Below are 18,512 nucleotides of genomic sequence, written 5' to 3' on the forward strand. Positions count from 1 at the left end.
TTCAAAGTTGCTGTGCAAAAAAAACGAGATGATGCTTGGGAAAACAGTGTGTAAACAGCGCTGCCCAGAGTTAGGTAAAGAGCTTATAGTGAACCCAGAAGGCTGGCAAGCGCGGTCAGGCTGGTGAGCCCTTCCAGCATCCGCTGCCCCTACCTGCAGAGGACCTCTCTCCCCTTTTTGCAAGGAGGGTCTCGGGCCTGCTAGGAAGGACCGGCCCTTGGAAGGAGGCTCTGGCGCGGGAGGGGCCGCTCACACAGGGCCCCCACTCTGTAGGGTGGGCCTGACAATGTGTTTATAGGACCTGAGTTCGAGTCCTATCCCTGATTTCAGGGCAAGTCACCCACCCTGTCTGAGCAGCTCTCTTGCCCCTAAGCTAAGCGACCTACGCGGGGAAAGGGCGAGAGAGTTCTGCATGCCAGTGTCTCTCTGGGCTTGGGGTGGGGGTCACTCAAGTGGCAGTGAGCAGAGCCCCAGGTAGAAGCTGGGCCTGGAGCCTTCACTCAGCTTCCACAGCCAAGGCAGGTCCCTGGCGCAGGTCCCCTCCCTGTGGACAGGGTCAGCTCAGCAGAGCCCCTGTGCCGGGCCTCCCCATGCCGCCTTCAGCGGGGAACAAAACAGCCTTTGACGCACTGGCCTGCCTGTGCTTGGAAGCTGGAGATTTAGGAATATTTGTACTTCCTCTAAGCACCCCCCCCCCCAATTCCCTGTGTTTATTCATTTAATTTGGGATGATAGACAAAGATGATGATTTACAACCCAAATCTTCTTTTTTAAAGAAGTATTTCTGGCTCTGGTTTCCAATTTTGCAACCGTCTTTGCGGGAGCTATTCTTAGACTTGTCACTGTTTCTCTCTCGGAGCTCGCCACCAGTCTTTATATAGACACCTTCAACAGTTTTGAGTTCCTTTATATAGATGCCTTCTCCAGCTTGGATTTTAAATCTAGATTCAGCTCTTGGTCAGTGTGTTAGAGATCACTTATTTTCACAGGGAAATAGAAACGCAAAGGGCTCTCCTAGGGTAAAAACTTAGAGCTAAGAGCAGATGCGCACGTGGGGGCCGGGGATGCTGGAGACGTTGAGGGGGCTGGGGACACAGCCAGGAGCGTGGGGACACGTAGGTAAAGAACTTCTTCATCCAGAGTCAGGCCGTGGGCCTGGGTGCACCCTGGAAGCCTCTGTTGATGCCAGTATGTTCTGGCAGAGAGTATCAGCTGGGACTTGCAAGGGACCGTCAGGGGTCATCTGGGCTGACGTCCGGGCTCAGGCTGAGATGGTCAGGTTTGGGGGCTTGGTTGTGTCCTGCACCAGGCCGCGGAGACCCTCCCAGCCCAGCAAAGCTGTGTGGGGACCCATGGCTGATTGCTGGTGGAGCTGGGACCCGAGCTGCAGCCAGAGTGCCCTCCCTGGTGTCTGCGCTCTCTGCTTCACGGTCAGCGGAGCCTCTGGTCGCTCTGCAGCTTCGTCTCCCAGAGCCTCTGCTGCAGGGACACGGAGCGGCTCCGGGGATGCTGACCAGCCCATTGGCAGCTGGCAGAACTGAAAGGGTCGCCTGTCGGGGCGGTGTGGCTCGGATGGCCTTGGGTCCAGCAGTGACCAGCCTCTCCGGAGTCGCTTTATACTTGGACAGCAGCTCTTCCCTGGGGCACCTGGGTTCATTTTTAATGTGAAATTGTTCGTTTGTTACCATGGCTCTTGAAGTCGCCATTGGGAAGAGCAGCGGACAGAGTGCCTGTGTGGGGGCACTGGGTGGACCCCAGGACCCTAGAAGGCCAGCCTGTGTCCCATCCACTCCCATCTTCATTTTCCCACCCAGAATTTCCCGGTATGCCAATTCGCTCATCTCTCTGTGCTTTTCTAGGAAATACCTGAAATTTTTAAAAATAAGGACTGAAAATCAGTAGGTAGCAAAGCAAATGTTATAAATGGCTTTGGTGCTGAGCTTGGTGCTGGGGAATCGAAAGACAGAACTCCTGTTCCTGCTGCAGAGAGCGGAGGGCGGGGGGGTGGTGGCGGGGATACACGCGAACAAGGGACAGAGCCGTTGTTATGAGAAGTATGAGGGCCTGTGACTTGGAGAGGAGTCTGACTGGGGAAATCATAGGGGGCAGCCTTTTAGGAAGAGGGATGCAGAAAACTGAATTAAGACAGAGCAGTTTGAAGGCACACCAGGTGGCCACAGAGTCTCCCGAAACAGCTCAGGTGGATGATGAACGGGGGGCTGGCCATCCGGGAAGTTGGGGAGAAACGGCAAAAAGAAGGCACAGCCCCTCCTTGAAGAGAGAAAGCCACCAAGTGACCTTGCGAGATGGCGAGGTGTGGCGACGCGCGGACCCAGCAGGTGTTTGCTGGGTGACGGGTGCTGGGAGCAGGATGGGGCCCCCGGCCCTTGGGGAGCTTGTGTTCTAACCCTACGAGTGAATGTAGCTTTGTCAGAGGGAGTTAGCGGGGGTGGGGAAGGAGAGTTCTGGAGAAAAAGAAAGCAAAGGGGTCGGGAGTGCCCTGAGCGGGGGAGGCGTCGCCAGCATGCGTGGGTGGTCAGGGCAGGGACCCAAGGGAAGTGCCCATGGGAGCTGTGTGGCAGCCCGAGCAGAGGTCTGGGGGCCGGAGGCCAGCGTGGTTGCAGGGGAGGACCTCCGCAGCAGGTAGCAGGGAGATGAGAACCACAAGGAGCTACTGGCCAATCTTGGGGGCTGTTGTACAGAGAGCAGGTTATACTTTGAAGGAGTTGGGAGCTACTGGGGAGGTTTGAGCAAAGGGGGGCCCAGAGTAGCGAACGTCTTAGAAGCCTCCCCGTGGCTTCTGTGTGGGGATGGGACAGTAGGGGCCAAGGCAGAAGCCGAGTGACTGCTCAGGTGCCTGTTAACACGAATCCAGGGGAGACACGGTGGGGCTGGGCCAGGACACACGTGGTCAGAGTCCAGTTATAGTCTGAAGGTGGACGTGGAGGCCTGGAAGATCCCCGGGAAGGAGGCTAACGCTGCGGTGTCCTCTCTTTAGGCCAGCTCGTCATCTACTGCAAGGGTTTGTCTCAGGGACCCCCGGCTGCCAGGCACCATGACGGTGAGGGGGGCCGCGCTGGCCCCAGATCCAGCGTCGCCCACGACCATGGCAGCGTCACCCAGCGTGTCTGTGATCCCCGAGGGCAGCCCCACGGCCATGGAGCAGCCCGTGTTCCTGATGACAACGGCCGCGCAGGCCATCTCCGGGTTCTTCGTTTGGACGGCCCTGCTCATCACCTGCCACCAGGTACCCAGGCCAGCCCAGGTCCCTTGAGCTGGAGAGCCGCGGGAGGCCTTGCAGAAGGGTCCTGAGAGGTTTTCTAGTCCCCACGGACTATGAGGCCAGGCTTCTGCTCACATCCACGGGACAGGACAGGTCACGTGGGCTGCCTCGGCTGCAGGGGTCCCTGCGGAGGCACACGGATGTCAGGGACCCGTTTGCAGACGAGAAGATTGAGACATAGAAGTGGTGGGGTGCTGGCCTGGTCACGCACAGGCTGGTGGCAGAGCCAGGATAGAGTGCAGGTCTCCTGTCCCCCTGTACTCGCGGTCCCAGAGGAGGCCTGCCTGGGCTGCCCAAGGAGGGTTTGAAGAAGGGCGGCTGAGCCCGTTTGGGTCCCCTGTCAGCTCCTCTCCTGCTGCCCAGTGTCCCTGTCCCTCCTTAAACCCGACTGCTTCCAAGGCAGTTGGCTCCTAGCAGCTGGGGGAGATTTTGCCCCCACCCCGCCCAGCCCAGGATGCGGCAGGGCTGGGTATGCAGTTGGGAGAGCTGGGCCGGGACTCTGGCTGCCAGGACTGAGAAGCGTGGCTGGAGCAGTTGCTGGCCTTCGTGTGTGGCCGCTAGTTCCTGCTTTCTAAAAACTGCATCACATTCTCCCCCTTCCCCGTGGGGCCGGCAGCGCAGCTCTGTTTGACACATGGGAAAGGGAGACGCCGGGTGACAGTGACATCACTGTAGCCACTCACTGGGGAAGTGCTTCTGCGTTCTGGGGAAGCGAGGGTCCCTTCTGTCCCTCACACGGGGTGGATGCTGCTGCCCTAAAACCCCGGGGACAAGGCATCAGGAACGCCGGGGGTGGTGACAACGAGATCCACGTATCCATTGAGGGCCTCCTCTGTGCCGTCGCCCCAGGTTCCCCAACTGGCTGGGCGCACAGGACCCGGGGCGCTTGTTGCATCCCCGACCATGCTTGCCTCGGATCCATAGAGTCCTGGGCCTGGTCTCGTGGCCCCCCGGTCTGTGACACTGGCCTGGGCCCTTTGAATGCACCCTACAAGCTCCGCCCCCCGGGTTTGTGGTGGGAGCTCCGTTGCTGAGGAGGGGTTGGGGCTCAGGGCCGAGGACTGGTCATGGCACCAGGCAGCAGCGGAGGTGAATAGCAGAGCATGACTGTCCCCTTGGCCGTGGAGTGCAGGGGTGGTGGGTGGCAGGTGGGCTGCCGTGGGGGGCTCCCTGGCTGAACCCACCCCTATCTGCCCGCAGATCTACATGCACCTGCGCTGCTACAGCTGCCCCAACGAGCAGCGCTACATCGTCCGCATCCTCTTCATCGTGCCCATCTACGCCTTCGACTCCTGGCTCAGCCTTCTCTTCTTCACCAACGACCAGTACTACGTCTACTTTGGCACCGTGCGGGACTGCTACGAGGGTGAGGAGGGCGTGTGGGCTGGGCTGGGGTGCCGGGGAGCACTGGGTGGGCCTGGGAGCTAGGAGCCCCTCGGCCCGGGCTGAACCTCACTTCTCTGTCCACTTCAGAGTTCCCATCTGGACCCCCGCGTGCAGGGGACGGCCCATGTGTAGCACTTGGTCACAGGGCTCCCACGACACTTTTAGGAACGCTGGCAAACAGGGGGCCTCCCCCTGTGCCTCTTTTCTCAGTCTGGCGTTTCTGATGGGGGTGAGCAGCAAAGACGTTGTCTGTTTGTAGACAGAAACCCCCGGGTACAGATGGGTCAGGGGCTCATCCGGGAGCCCAGGGCAAGGCAGTGGCAGGGGTGAGAGCAGGAACAGGCCGGGAGCCCACGTCAGCAGAGCCAGGCACCGGTTAGGTGCTCCCTTAGTCCAGGATTTCTGAATGAATAAGGGCCTTGATCACATGCCTCCCCCACCCCTGTGAGTGCAGGTGGCCTCCTCGAATTCCCAGTTTGGCTCTGCCAGGTGAGAATGCTGAGGCCAGATGGGGCCCTGCTCTGGGCATAAGGGGGGCTCTGATGCCTGATGTCCCTGGAAGCAGCAGGGTCCACGGAAACCTGGGTTTCTGGGGAGCTGCTCGCGCTAGTGTTGAGAATCCTTTTCCGATCACGTGCCAATTGCCAGTGGGGGACCAGAAGCGGCCTCTGCCCACTGGTTCCCTCAGGAGCACAGAGCTGTTCCCTGCCAGGGGGCATCCTCTCCTGTGTGGTCTAGGGGCAGGTGTGGTCTCCCTTCGCTGCGGGGCCCCACACATCGGAGTGCCTGCCAGAAGTGGGGTGCAGCCGGGGGAGTGTCTGTACCGTCCCCACTCTGTGCCCCAGAGGCAGCAGCAGACGTTTGGCTGCCTCTCCGAGGCGCCCCGCCCCGGCTCCAGAAACCTCTTTGTTCAGGCCCCGCCTGTCCCAACCTTCCTCTTGGTCCATTTAGAGGTCCTGGTAAGAAGTCTGCCTCCCTGCTAAGCATGTGTCCTAGCAACACTGTTATCCACCCCCTACCCACCACCCCCAGCCCCCCTCCCCCCGGCCTCTCCGCAGCAACCAGGGAGTTCACAAATGGCACCAGCACCAGCACCGCAACTGCAGGAAGGGGAGTTCAGGCTGCCCCACAGTTCACCAGCTTTTTGTGTCTGAGTTGGTGGGCTTGGACCTTGCCTTGCCTCTTTCTGCAGCTCTGCTCAGCATGTGGGACCCCCTCCCCTTACCCTTTCACCTACAGGGCAGAGTTGGGGATGGAGGGCTTCCCTTAAAATTCAGGAAGAGGCCCCCCCCTTCATTCCCCTCCCACCCCACCCTTCCTTCTGGGTGTCCGAAGACCCGGGAAGGGGCAGAAGGGGCATCAGGGATCAGGTTGTGCCGGAGGACCCTGATTTCAGAGCCAGGCAGCCAGGCTCTCGCTGGGCACTGAGCAGACATTTGTTTCTCTCTTTAACAAAATTACAGCTAACATTTTACTCTCATGCAGACACTAGTGCACGCAGTTGAAACAAAATCGCAGTGACTCCTCCTCACTCCCAAGTTCACTGCATTTTCAACTCTTTAAACTGTTTTATCTTTTATTCTTAGAATAACCTAAATGCTTATACTATTGGTTCTCAATTTTTCAATTTCAGATAGGGTTCCATAGTGACCTTTGTTTGTGGAAAGCTTTGGGTATCTTACCCCGAGTCCCCCCCCCCATACACACACTCAAAATTCATTTTTTTCATTGTGACTAGACCACAGGTTTTTCTTATTCTGCCTTCAGTGTTTACACTGTCACTTGTCTGTAGATACTGATCAGAGCTGAGCCCTGTAGTGTCCCAGGCTAACATTCCCCTGTATCACTTTTTATTTTCCTCTGGTTATTGCTTGCCTTGCGTTTTGGTTCGCTCTGCTTTCTGTGGATCTATCATTAATTTCTTCCCAGATGCTTCGGTTGACTCCAAGAGAGAAACCTTCCTCCGCGCCGTCAGACACACGGGCGCATCTGCTGGCTCTGGGTCTCCCCCCAGCCCTGCTCTTCCTGCTCTGGTCTTGACTGGCTGCTTGCTGGCCTCTTTTACTGCTCGGCTCTTGTCCTAGGTCTTCTCACCACCACCCTGGGACGCCTGCCTGCCTCTCCTGTGCTGAATCACCTATTCCCTGGATGCCTTTTTTTTCCTCGTCTGTGGTTTGCTCTCCCTCTTCGGTCAGTCCGTATCTTCCAGGAGCTTCCTGGCAAGCGTGCGTATGAGTTCTGGTTTTTCATTTTGCAATCTGAAAATTATCTGTAGATATTTCTACTCTATTATCCTGTCTGGAGTTTCATGGGACTCCAGTTCTAAGCTGGAAATCACCCCTGCCCCTGAATTTTGAAGGCAAGTTTTCCCCTGTCTTTTAGCTTCCAGTGTCGTTTTGGGAAAGTCAGCTGGATTCTGATCCTTAATGCTGGTATGTGACCTGCTCTTTGAGGATCTTGCCTTTACTGTCAGTGTAGTAGAATCTTTATTCCTCGTGTGGGGCATCCTGTGGGTCCTCTCCGTGTGGAAGCTCCCGCCCTGAGGTTCTGGGAAGTTTTCTTGTATGTTTCTTTCATGATTTCTTCCCCTCCACTTCATCCTGCCATTTGAGAATTCCTGTTGTAGGTCGTTGCACTTCTGAATGGAGCTGAATTTTCCACCTCCTTTTTTGTTCTGCTTTTCAGGAGGGTTTTTTGTTTGTTTGTTTGTTTTGAGCCCCCATTGTTGGTACTGGGCGGAGTATCTCCTCTCTCTGGGGATGCTAAGTACAGTTTTCTTCTGTCCCCTGCCTTATCAGCCTCCTGAGTTCCTTTCTTCTGTTGGCTTTGGTCTTTGACCTTTGTGTCCGAAGTTCTCCTCAAATGTCTAGTGTCCTTGGCTATTTTTGTGTTTAAGAATGGGGCTCAAGAGCTTCCCCCTCTCTCTCTGCCTGCCTCTCTGCCTGCCTCTCTGCCTACTTGTGATCTCTGTCAAATAAATAAATAAAATATTTTAAAAAAAAAAAAGAATGGGGCTCAAGATGGCTGAGCCTCCCATTCGGGTGATGGGGCACATGATGTGACCCCGCCAGTTTCGTGCAGCGATAGGGGTAGGTACCCAACAAGGATGTTTTGATTCTGGGCCTGTTTCCCCGGAGAACAGTGTTCTCATCTCCAGGCTGAGTTGAGGGAGTGGTTGGGCCATGGGACCTAGCATCTCGCCCTTTCATTTGGGCCTCATGCACTTGGGCACATGTCCTCATTGCCCTCTGCTGAGCCATGTTCTCCCAGGACAGAACTGTCTTACACCTGTCTTGAGAGTGGAAACCCGGTAGCTCCACGTGGAGACTTGGAGCTGAGGTTCCCATTTGCACCCTTAGCCTTCAGGATGTCCGGTACGTCCGGTTTTGGGGTTTCTCATTGGCTCCCCCCTTCCTGAGTCCGTGACCACGTTGCATCTTCCAGAGTGTGGTCAGCATTTCTGGTCTGCTGCCCCTGGTGCTGGCCCCTTGTGTGAGAAGGTTTGTACCTCCCCCATTTGTTTGCCTTCCAGCAGGGCAGTGGGGGAGTGAGTAACCTAAACCCTGCAATTTGGTGGCAGGATTGCTGTCTTCTAAGGAGGGGCTGGGTCTCTGAGAAGTTTCTACCATCTGGCAAGGTCTGTAATCCACGTGGTGCGAGGATGAGCCATCGGGGCAGGTAAACAGAGGAGGGCAGACCGAGCCCCCTGCATGCAGGTAGCATCCGATCATGCTCAGGGCAAGGGGTAGCCCCTAGAGATGTCTCTGGGACAGCCCCAGGGAGCTCTGTGATCAGAGGGGTGCAAAGGGCCGGAGTTCAGAGGAGGGAGACCGACTGCACTGTTGCCTCACACAGGAACTGTGTTGTGAATGCTTTTTTTGTGGTGTTTGTTTTCCTGCATGTTTTTCCTTACTCTTAGCCCATTCTCAGCACCCAGTTAGCTGGTGGTTATATTACCATCCTCACTTGTACTCGTGAAGAAAAGACCGAGTTGGCTAAGAAACGTAGGATTACCTAGAGAGTCGCTGCCAGAGGCCAGACGCAGCCCTGGGTCTCTGGGTCCCCAGAATGGCTCGAGTCAGGCCGGGCAGAGGAGGGCAGGCCTGTGTCCTCCCATGGAGGAGCATGGGCTCTGTCAGGAGGGGGAGTTTCCATGAACAGTTAAAGGAGGAGGCTGCCTTCACCTGGCTTCAGATTTTGGACAAACCTCACTGCCTGGAAGCTGGCCCAACGTGAAGCATCGTCTGAGGCAGAGAGAGAGGACAGTGGGGGTAAAGAGAACCCAGCCGAGTGCCGCAGATGCAGGGCCGCACGAGCACTGAAGGCCCGCACGAGCCCCGAAGGCCGGGGTGCTGCCGTGGGCCCCGGCACTGACAGAGCGCAGCTGGTCAGAATGAAGGAAGGTATAGAGAGGAAACCAATCAGAAAAGGCATCAGGAACAGTGATCTGGGTGATAGGGAACAGCCGTAGGCAGGATCAATGAGGGCAGACAGGCCACGAGGGAGGAGGGATTGAAGCAGCTTGGGGCAGACCCCCGGCCCACCAGGGCTGTGGCCCATAAGGGGCCCATATGCCCCTTATGTCCATTGCTGTCCCTGGTGATCCCAGAAAAAATGAGGGAAGCTTGTTCTGAGGCCCCTATTCACTGAGCACAGAAGATCTCTGTCCAAAGTAGTCAAAATTAAGTTTTCTGAGCTCATCCTCGAGTTACCTGCCACCACGTCTTCCGAGGTAACTGAAGTGTTTGTGGGCGGCCGAGAAGGCCAGGCCTAGGGGCCAGCTGTAGGTGCAGAAGGCATGCGGGGGGAGCGAGCTTGGAATGGCCAGTGGCCCCCAGGGCCACTGAGGTTCTGCGCCCGGAGCGTGGCACTCAGCCAGGGTCCAGGGAGGGTTATTGAACGAACAGACAGGTGTCCCTGTCTGACCTGCAGGGGTGCTTGTGAGGACTTCTCCCGGAGCTGCGGGCAGGGACAGCCTGAGTGCACTTCTTGGAGGATCCTCTCTGAAGCCCTGGGGGCTCCCCGGGGCTGTGCTGTTGCAGGTGCCCGTTGTGGGGGAGGCTGGGTGGAGGGCAGCCCTTTGGACTGTCCGGGCAGTCCGGGCAGCTGTGGGTTAGAGATGCTGCCAGTGAGGAAAGAAGGCCTCAAGTCTCAGGGTCGGAAGGGACCTGTAAAGACTCAGCCTCCCTGCTAAGATGTCCCCCTGGCCTCTGATGGCATTCTCCCCCTGGCACAGAGCTCACTACCTTTCATCTCTGAAGACGGCCTTTTGGCAGTTGTTTCTTATATTAGGCTGAAGGCCTAGGATCTGCCTCCAGGACCAGATGGGTTCTGTCTGATCCTCTGGACAAGGTCGTGCCCCTTATGTGGACAAGGTTGTGCCCCTAATGTCTTTTTCTCCAGCCTCAAGGCTCTAGTACAATGCTCATTTCATCTCCCATTTTGGTCAGTTGCTCCTGATTTTGTGCATTTTTTTCTAGTCCATTTAAGATTTGATATCTAGGGGGTGCCTGGGTGGCTCAGTTGGCTAAGCATCTGGCTCTTGGCTTTGGCTCAGGTCATGATCTCAGGGTTGTGGGATTGAGCCTGAGTTGGGCTCGGTGCTCAGTGGGGAGCCTGCTTGAGATTCTCTCTCTCCCTTTGTCCCTCCTCCTCTCTCCTCTAAAATAAATAATTCTTTAAGGTTTAGTATCTAGAATGGAACAGAAAGTTCCATCATCCAGGGCAGGAGAGAGAGACAGAAGGATCATCCCTTCCCTTCTGGATGCTCCCCTCTAAACTGGAGGGCCTGGTCGGTGGGTCCCTTGGGCACTCATATGTCCCTAGGGCCTAGCACGAAGCCTGGCACACAGGCTGTGGTTAGCACTTAGGGAGGCAAAGAGTCATTCCGTGTCTCTGGGGCCTCTCCGGGGAGCAGCCCGGAGCTGTGGTCCGAGGGGTAGTCAGGCACCAAGCTGCTCGCCAAAAACCACACTCCACCACTGGCCTCCAACCCAGCGGGTTCCGTCTTCTCGTGCCCGGGCCGCATGTTTTCGTGTTCCTTCCAGGGTGTGCGTTGAGTTGTCTGTTGTAAACAGCCTTGTTGGGGCGGGGGTCGTGTTTTGCCTGGCTCAGTAATTTCCTGGGAGGGGATTGATTTGTCCAGATGGTCAGTGGGTGCTGGTGTGGGCTGTTTGAGTCATCTCCAGGAGAGTCGTACTTTGTCTCCCTTCTCTGAGAACATGTTACTGACTCACTGATGATTCTTTAAAGGAAGCCGTCAGCCAATCGGTATCTTACCGACGGGCTGGGCTGGGAGCACTGGGAAAAGTCCAGAACCTTGAGCTGAGAGATACGGATGCCATGGGATGATTCTGGCCAGTTGAGTGCAGAGCTCGACAGGGACAGACTGCTCAGCCCTAACTCAGGAGGGTGCTGACATCTGTCGTGACGCAGGAGAGGATGTGAGCTCAAGACTCAAGCTGCTCACGGCAGTGGCTTGTAAGACGGCCTGGCTTGGGAGAATGGCTCCAGACAAGGGGAATGATGAACCTTGGCCCCTGGGGCTTCTCTTGAGACGTCCGTATTTCAGGACCCGTGTCTGGTCCGCACAGCCTGCGGAAGAATGGGCTCCACGGGCGAGAACGGAGTGCGGGCCTCTCTGAGCCGACCCCCGGTAGTCCGGGGCAGGCCGGCAAGGAGTTGGCAGTCTGGAAAGGACACTGGGTACTGCGGCGTGGGTTGTTCCGTGTGAGCTCAGCGTTAGCGAAGGAGTCGCACTTCACCCTTGTCCTTGAGGAGGGAGCTGCTGTTACCCCGGCCTGCAGGTGAGGGAACCGCAGCACAGCACGCTTAGGAAGCAGCGGAGCCGCCATCCACACCCGCTGGCAGTCTGGGTCCAGGGTTTGGGGCTTCCCTGCTGGGTGACGCTGCCCCCCTCCATACGGGAAGGCTCAGCCGGATCAATGGCGGGGTCGTGGTGCGTGGAGCGAGCCTGGCTCTGGACAGGGGAGGGGGGGCGTCTCAGCATGGCCTGCCCCTGAGCCTTAGCAGAGGCCCCAGAACATGCTAGCAGGGGCGGTGTGAGAGCTCCCGGCGCATCCTTGGAACTCTCGGAGTGGTGGTACATCATACGGACGTACGTGCGTATACATAGACACGTTATGTAGACACCCAAACACACACACGTGTACGTATGCATTTACTCCGGCTGCGTAATCACCCCAGACTAGTGTAAAACGACCATTCCTTTTGTTCACGGACGGTGCAGTCCAGGAACGTGGACGGGGCACTGTGCGGGTAGTCTGTCCCTGTGCCCTGCTGTCTGGGCCTCCACTGGGGGACCCTTGGCTGGGGGACCCTCAGCTGGGGGCGCGGCATCTGCAGTCTGGTGCGCTCGTGTGTCTGGCACTTGTTGCTGGCACCAGCTGGGGCCTCAGGTCCTCCCACCTGAGCCGCTCTGGGTAGTGTCTCCACGTGGGCTGGCTTGGGCTGCCTCGGAGCAGGGGAGCTGCATCCAAGGGCAGGCGTCTCGAGAAAGAAGCAGAGGAAAGAGCCCTTCTCGAAGCCCAGCGTCAGAGGTCTTGGAGCAGCACCTGCGCTGTAGTCACCCTGGGCCCCCCTGGATGCAGAGGAAGGGAGGGAGGAAGACCCTATGTCCCCCGCAGAGGGGAGCCAGCGTCCTGGGGTGTGGCCATCTTTGGAAAGTACCACTGGCCACCGTGTGGCTGGAGCCGGCTTGGGATGGGCACATCCATTCTACTTGACCTCGTGTGGTTTTGGACAAAGATTGTCAGCAGGCTGACATCAGACTTGGTTTGATGTCCCCTCCCCGGCCCCGATGCCCCAGAGTTCTCGGCACTGAAGAGTGCTTTGGAGCTCAGTGGAGACTGCCGCAGTCCCCACGTTTCCCAAGCTGCTTCCGGGCCAGGCAGGCAGCGTCCACAGGCCCCATCAGGGGACCCCAGCCCCCGAGGAAGACCAGCAGATCATCAGTAATGGCCCCCTAGTGGGCACGACTGAGGCCAGCCACTCCTCTGAGTACTTTGGGTACTCAGACCTCATACCCCCTGGCAGGGTAGGTACCTCTGTTGTCCTCATCTAACAGATCAGGAGACTGAGGCACAGAGAGGCTCCCAGCTAATGGGGGACAAACCCTCTACAACATCCATAGAGAGACAGTCACAGCACCGTGTGGTAGGTGCCGTGGGTCATGCTGAGATGGGGTGCTACCTGGAAGCCCTGACCTTAGCTGGCAGTGTGAGCCCCTGATAGGTTAGGTATACCGCACTGCAAACATACTCCTTCCCAAACCACCGAAGGCCCACGCTCGCCCATAGCTCTGTCGCCGGGATCGCCTGTGCTCCAGCTCAAGGTAGCCCCATGGTCGTGGTGTGCCAGGTGTGTGCCGAGTGCTGTGGCCATGCTCTGGGGAGGAGGTAGGCCCCCTTCCAGGGGCCGCAGTCCCATGACAGCAGTCAGGGATCATGCTAGCCAGGCCCCGGGGCAGGAAGCACGGCCCAGCATCTGTAGGTCAGCGGTTCCCTGGGTGAGAACGTGGCAGCCTCCATGAAAGGGGCCAGAGACCCTCAGGGGGTCTCACGGGTTTCATGGACGCCAGCAACACAGAGGGAGGGGCACCCCAGGCCACAGGATCAGCAAAGGGAAGCGCATGGAGGGTGTCATAACCTGCGGCGATGGGGGGCATCTAGTTCCCCGGAAGGTCATGTGGGGAGTGGGCGGGGGCCAAGTCACTGTGGAAAAATCTCGAATGCCAAGGTCAGGGCTATACCTGGAGCTGTGAGGGCCTCTGTGCGACAGGGGGGAGGGACAGCAGGGTCAGGTGAGGAGTCCTCTGTCTGCAGGGTCGTGGGTGCTTCCCTTGCCCTTCCTGTCCCCTGACCCCACCTGGACCCTCACTCCTTTGCTGCACGCTCGAGTTCCCACGCTCTCGGCCTGACCTTCCTCCGGTGCCCTTGCCTTCTGGGGGCCTCTGCGGTACTCCTGCTCTCCAGTCTCCCTGTCCTTGCTTCCGGCTCGTCCCTGTGCTCCTGGCACCCTGCGGGCCGCAGCCTTCACTTCCTAACCCCGCGGAAGTCCTCCCGGCATGCTGTGGTTCCAGCGCTGACAACGTACCTCGGTGCTGCCCGTCGCTGCTGCAGAGCTGTGTCTCTGTGGTGCCGTCGAGCTGCATCCGGACGGAGCTGGCCCAGCTGCCCCACACATTTGTGCTCGATTTTGTGACCTTCATTGCCACCCCAGAGCCTCTGTTGGCGTGCCTACGAACCTGCCCCTCAGGGTGGTTGAATGGACAAAGGTTGTCCTGTCTCGTTCCTGCTGAAAATTTCTCCTGAGATTCCTCCAGAGAATGTTTTATTTTGTTGTAAAACTCTGATCCGTAAGACACACATGCACACACGCACACGCACGCGCACACACACACACACACACACACAGTAACAAAGCCGGTACCTGTTGAGCCCCAGAATGTGCTCCCCAGCCCCCAGCGAGCCCAGCCCCATCTCCCTCTGCAGTCTGGAACTTCGTGCTTATCACTGTGTGTCGCTTTATGGGGTGACCAGCAGCATATGTGCACGTACCGCATACAGCGTGACTCAGCTTTGCCTGGTTTGGTGACCGTTGGAATATTCTCTGTGCGGGTCCCTGCGTCCCCACGGCCCCATGACTGTGGTGCCTCCACTCTTGTGGCTGTTTAGAATCCCACCATCTGTTTGCCCAGTCTGCTGGTCTGAGTGGTTTTCTCTGGACATCTCTCACAGCCCTGGTCATCTATAATTTCCTGAGCCTGTGCTACGAATACCTCGGGGGAGAAAGTTCCATCATGTCGGAGATCAGAGGGAAGCCCATCGAGTGAGTAGACAGTCTCCCTGGAGCCCCTACAGCACCCCGTTTCCTGAGCCTGAGGGTCTTTGAGCTGTCCTGGTATTAGCCGGACACACAGACCAACCCTGCCCGGGACCTGGCCCTGTCGTGCCTCTCCTCCCTCCCCGAGCAATGCCATTCACAGCGACCATGGGGACGGCTTCACCGGCTCTTACTCCTTCTTTCTCTTGCTTTCCCTTCCTGTCTGCCTGTTTTTCCCTCTTCCAGTCTTTCCATTCAGCACTTGACAGGTTGGTTTATTGTGTCCAGGCTGGTGCAGCCCTGCTCCCTGGTGCCCCCCACCCCGGACCCCCCACCACCACCAGTGCAGACTCTCCCCCGGTGCTTGGCCTCCGAGCGAAGGCTGCCTGAACTCTGTGCCCTGTTCCCAGCCCTGGTCTGCTCTCCCCGGGCTCCTGTGGATGTGAGGGAAGGCGGCCTCCCCCAGCCCCACCTTCCCCGAATCCTGGCTGTCTGCCCTCCATCCTCTTCTCTGCTTGTGTCTTCCAGGTCCAGCTGTATGTACGGCACGTGCTGCCTCTGGGGGAAGACTTACTCCATTGGATTCCTCCGGTTCTGCAAGCAGGTGCGTGTCCCTGCACCAGCCCCGGTTGAGGGGGCCAGGCCAGGGTCCCGGAGCCTGGGGGCCACCCCTGCTCATCCGGCTGCAGAGGCAGGAGTTCCCGTACCCCGTAAAGTACGCCAAGGCCCCGCACCCACTCCCCACGCCGTTCCGGCACGCGTGCACGAGCCGAGCATGCTCCGAGGGGCAGCAGCAGGGTCCTAAGAAGGTCTGTGGTGGCCCCGGGCAGGAGGTGGTCCCATTCCTGCTCACTTCCACCAGGCGGGTCTTGGTGTGTGTGTGCGCGAGAACGAGGAAGCGCGGGGATTCTAGAGTCTCAGCTTGAAACAACTCCTCAGCTGCAGCTAGAGGTTAGGAGTGCTTCTGCGTGAAAGCTCGATGGGCCTGCTGAGTCTCTGGTCTGTTCCCCATTTCCACCAGCTTCCGGTTTCCTCGGCTGCCTCCTCTGTGGTCTCTGGGAGCTGGGCGGAGGCCGCGCGGGGTTGTGGTGGAGCACATGGGCCCTGGTGACCGACCATCTGAGTTTGATTTTCAGCTTTTCCTCTTGACTGGGTGACCCTGGTTAAGTTATGTAATAACTTCCCTAGCGTGTCTTGGTTTCCTTCTTCTGTAAAGCAGGCAGAACGATACTTACCTCGAGGGATGGCACGAGGCCCCGGTGGGGGATGGATGGGAAGCAGTCAGCACAGACTGGCATGGAGCCTACTCTTGTCGGGGGAGGGAGAGCCTGCCCCAGCAGGGACCTTTGGGTCACCAAGAGTAGTCACTGCAGCTGATGACCCTGGCCACCAGAGGGCTGGCCTTTCCACTCCCTTCTGTGCAGGGACACTGCCTGCATTGCGGGCACACCCACGGAGCACCTACCTGGACGGTCTACACCCGGGTCTACCCACAGGCCGCCTGCCAGCTCTGCCTTCCCTTGGGCGTTCCTCCATTCACAATCTCCCTGCTGGGCCTGGAGGCAAAGAGTTAAAAGTGTCCCCTGGGTCAGGGTGGGTGGGGCCTTCCAGAGCCTTTGTTTACCAGCCTTTCAGCCGCCCTGGGCCCAGCTGTGACTCACCGCCTTCTTTGATGGGTACTTTGTGCACAGGGTTTTGATCCCATGATCACTAGCTTGCTAGTCTGGTTATAAATGATTCCCCAGGCCCTGTGGGTTCCGATGTCCTGCTGCTGTTCTGGAAGCGGCAGGGGGAGGTAGTAAGAGGACAGGATTAAAGCGGCCTCTGCATCCCTTTCCCTTGGGAGAGCGCTGCTTCGTCTCTGCTTTCTCCTGAGAAAGCCTGGGCCAGGGACCCCCAGGATCCGACTCTCCCTGAGAGCTGGTGCACGGGCATCCTGTGGTCAGCCAGCCCCCTCTCCGCAGCCCCCAGGCTGATGAAGAGGGTCTGGCCTGGAACTCTGGGCCCCGGGGCCGGGTTTACAGCTCCGCAGGTGGTTCTGAAGCCCCTCCTGGCTGGGGAACCGCTGCCTGGTTCCCCCCCTGATCCAGGGCTGTGGTTGGGTGCAGGCTGTGGGGCCTGCTGACGCCGCTTCTTCTGCCCCTCCGTGCCTCGGTTTCCTCAGCTGTAACAGTGCTTTGTTGGGGGGCTTTTGTGCGCCCAGCTGACCAGGACGGCGGTGGCCTGTGGGCACGCTATTAATGCCCGCTCCTCCTCCCTTTGCCCCAGACACTGGTCCCGCTCCCTCAAGGTGGGTGGTGGGGCCGGGGAATTTGGGGGGCTTTCTTGGTGGCAGCATTGCACCTCTACACTCCATCACACGTGCTTCCACGCACAGCTCAGGGCCCATGGGGACACCCCGTAGACTGCACTCGGGTCCCCAGTGGGGCAGAAATGTCGGGGTCAACGGGTTACTTCCTCTGCCCCACGGTCCTTGCCTGACTTGGAGCCACAGTGGCTCAGCCTTTTCAAGCTGCTTCCCTGCCACAGAAGGGGCCTTATGGCTTAGACATGATTTTCAAGAGCCTGGTGTTTTTGCTGGCTCTGTGGGCACCGTGGGTTGACCTTGACTTTGCTGGAGCTTCTGGAGGGCACTGTGAGAACCTGGTTTAGGAATTCTTCCAGTGGCTGAGCGGGCCAGTGGAGGCCTTCATTGAACACACAGACTCTGCTGTGTTCTTCAACCCTGCGATGTGGGGCTGGTTACATCCATTTGTTAGTGAGCTGATTGCTCAGAGGCTACGTGACCTCTCACTTGACCTTCTCCAGATGGTAGTGGGTGAGGCCAGGATTCAAATTCAGATTCAGGATCCCAGACCTTGTGCTTTGAGCTGCCCCCTTTCTTGTGCTCCTGGAGGTCCCTTCCAGCTCCAGTGAGACCCCAGGGGTGGACAAAGGAGGACAGGAGGAGGTTTTGAGTAGGGCCCTGGCCCCCTTCCTGCTGCCCTCCATCACCAGCATCTACCCCCTTGCCCGTGTCTGCTCTCGGCCTCTCGGTCTTGGTAGGAGCGCCTCCCTCTGCTTGTCACCGGTGTGTCTCTGGCATGTTCCTGCTGACCCCTTCTGTGAGAAGCCCTCCAGTGGGCTCCCCTGTCCTGCGCTCATCCGTCCCCATCGATGGCCCCATCCAGCGGCCATCCTTCGTCCTTCCTCCTCCCATCTGCTCACACGCCGCATTGCACAGCTGTCCCTTCACAGCTTCTGCCTCTCCCTCCACACGGCAGTCCCCTTGGGACAGGACATCAGACCCCTCCCCCTGCTGCCCCCCCACCCCTCAGCATCCAGCACAGGCCCTCCTGGCCAGAGGGGGGGCTCGCCACACAGTTTCTTTGCTCGTCCCCAACTCTTGACCGTCTCCCCCGACAGGCCACCCTGCAGTTCTGTGTGGTGAAGCCACTCATGGCTGTCAGCACCGTGGTCCTCCAGGCCTTCGGCAAGTACCGGGACGGCGACTTTGAGTAAGCAGCGGGGGCCCCCTGAGAGGCGGGGATGGGTGGCCCTGCCCCGAGGCTGTGATGCCCCGCCTTAGGGAAGGGGGTGCCTGCAGAGTGGCCCCACGCCCCTGACCTTCCTCTGAGGGGGGGCCAAGTGCGGCCCGTCCCTCCTCATGCCCCCATGCATCCCTAAGCTGCAAGGCCCAAGCCTGGAGGTGATTTCATCCTGCTTGGCCCCACCTCTGGCACAGGAGCCAGCCCTCAGCCCTTGTCACCCTCACGGAGGGTGAGGTAGTGACCACTCCCAAGGCAGGGAGCTAGAAGGTCAGAGCCCTGAGAGGCCTGGCTTGAGTCCCCGGGAGAAGGCTTCTCCCGTGTGGACTTCTTTCATTTCGGGGGGCTAGTGAACAGGACCATGCATCCTGGCCCCGTGCCACCTGTACCCCACGGGACAGCCCTGCCAGGGCAGGTGAGCATCTGAGGGCCAGAGGGCGACAGGACTTGGTTCAAGAGAAAAGCAGAGCCAG

The 18,512-nt window shown here is 58.5% G+C and overlaps 1 protein-coding gene across 2 annotated transcripts in view; it reads left to right on the forward strand.

Annotated features, from left to right (window-relative positions):
- The window catches only part of TMEM184B (transmembrane protein 184B), a 43,596-nt gene that overhangs the window by 18,956 nt on the left and 6,128 nt on the right, over window positions 1–18,512 (forward strand). For both annotated transcript variants that reach the window (XM_080810590.1, XM_080810589.1), the window contains exons 2-6: window positions 2,999–3,247; window positions 4,484–4,649; window positions 14,428–14,518; window positions 15,041–15,116; window positions 17,918–18,009. In XM_080810590.1, the coding sequence (XP_080666716.1) occupies window positions 3,056–3,247; window positions 4,484–4,649; window positions 14,428–14,518; window positions 15,041–15,116; window positions 17,918–18,009 (617 nt within the window). In that variant the 5' untranslated portion in view covers window positions 2,999–3,055. The remainder of the gene's footprint in view (window positions 1–2,998; window positions 3,248–4,483; window positions 4,650–14,427; window positions 14,519–15,040; window positions 15,117–17,917; window positions 18,010–18,512) is intronic.

This window comes from Martes martes (genome assembly GCF_963455335.1).
Source record: "Martes martes genome assembly, chromosome: 8".
In the NCBI taxonomy this organism is placed as follows: domain Eukaryota; kingdom Metazoa; phylum Chordata; class Mammalia; order Carnivora; family Mustelidae; genus Martes; species Martes martes.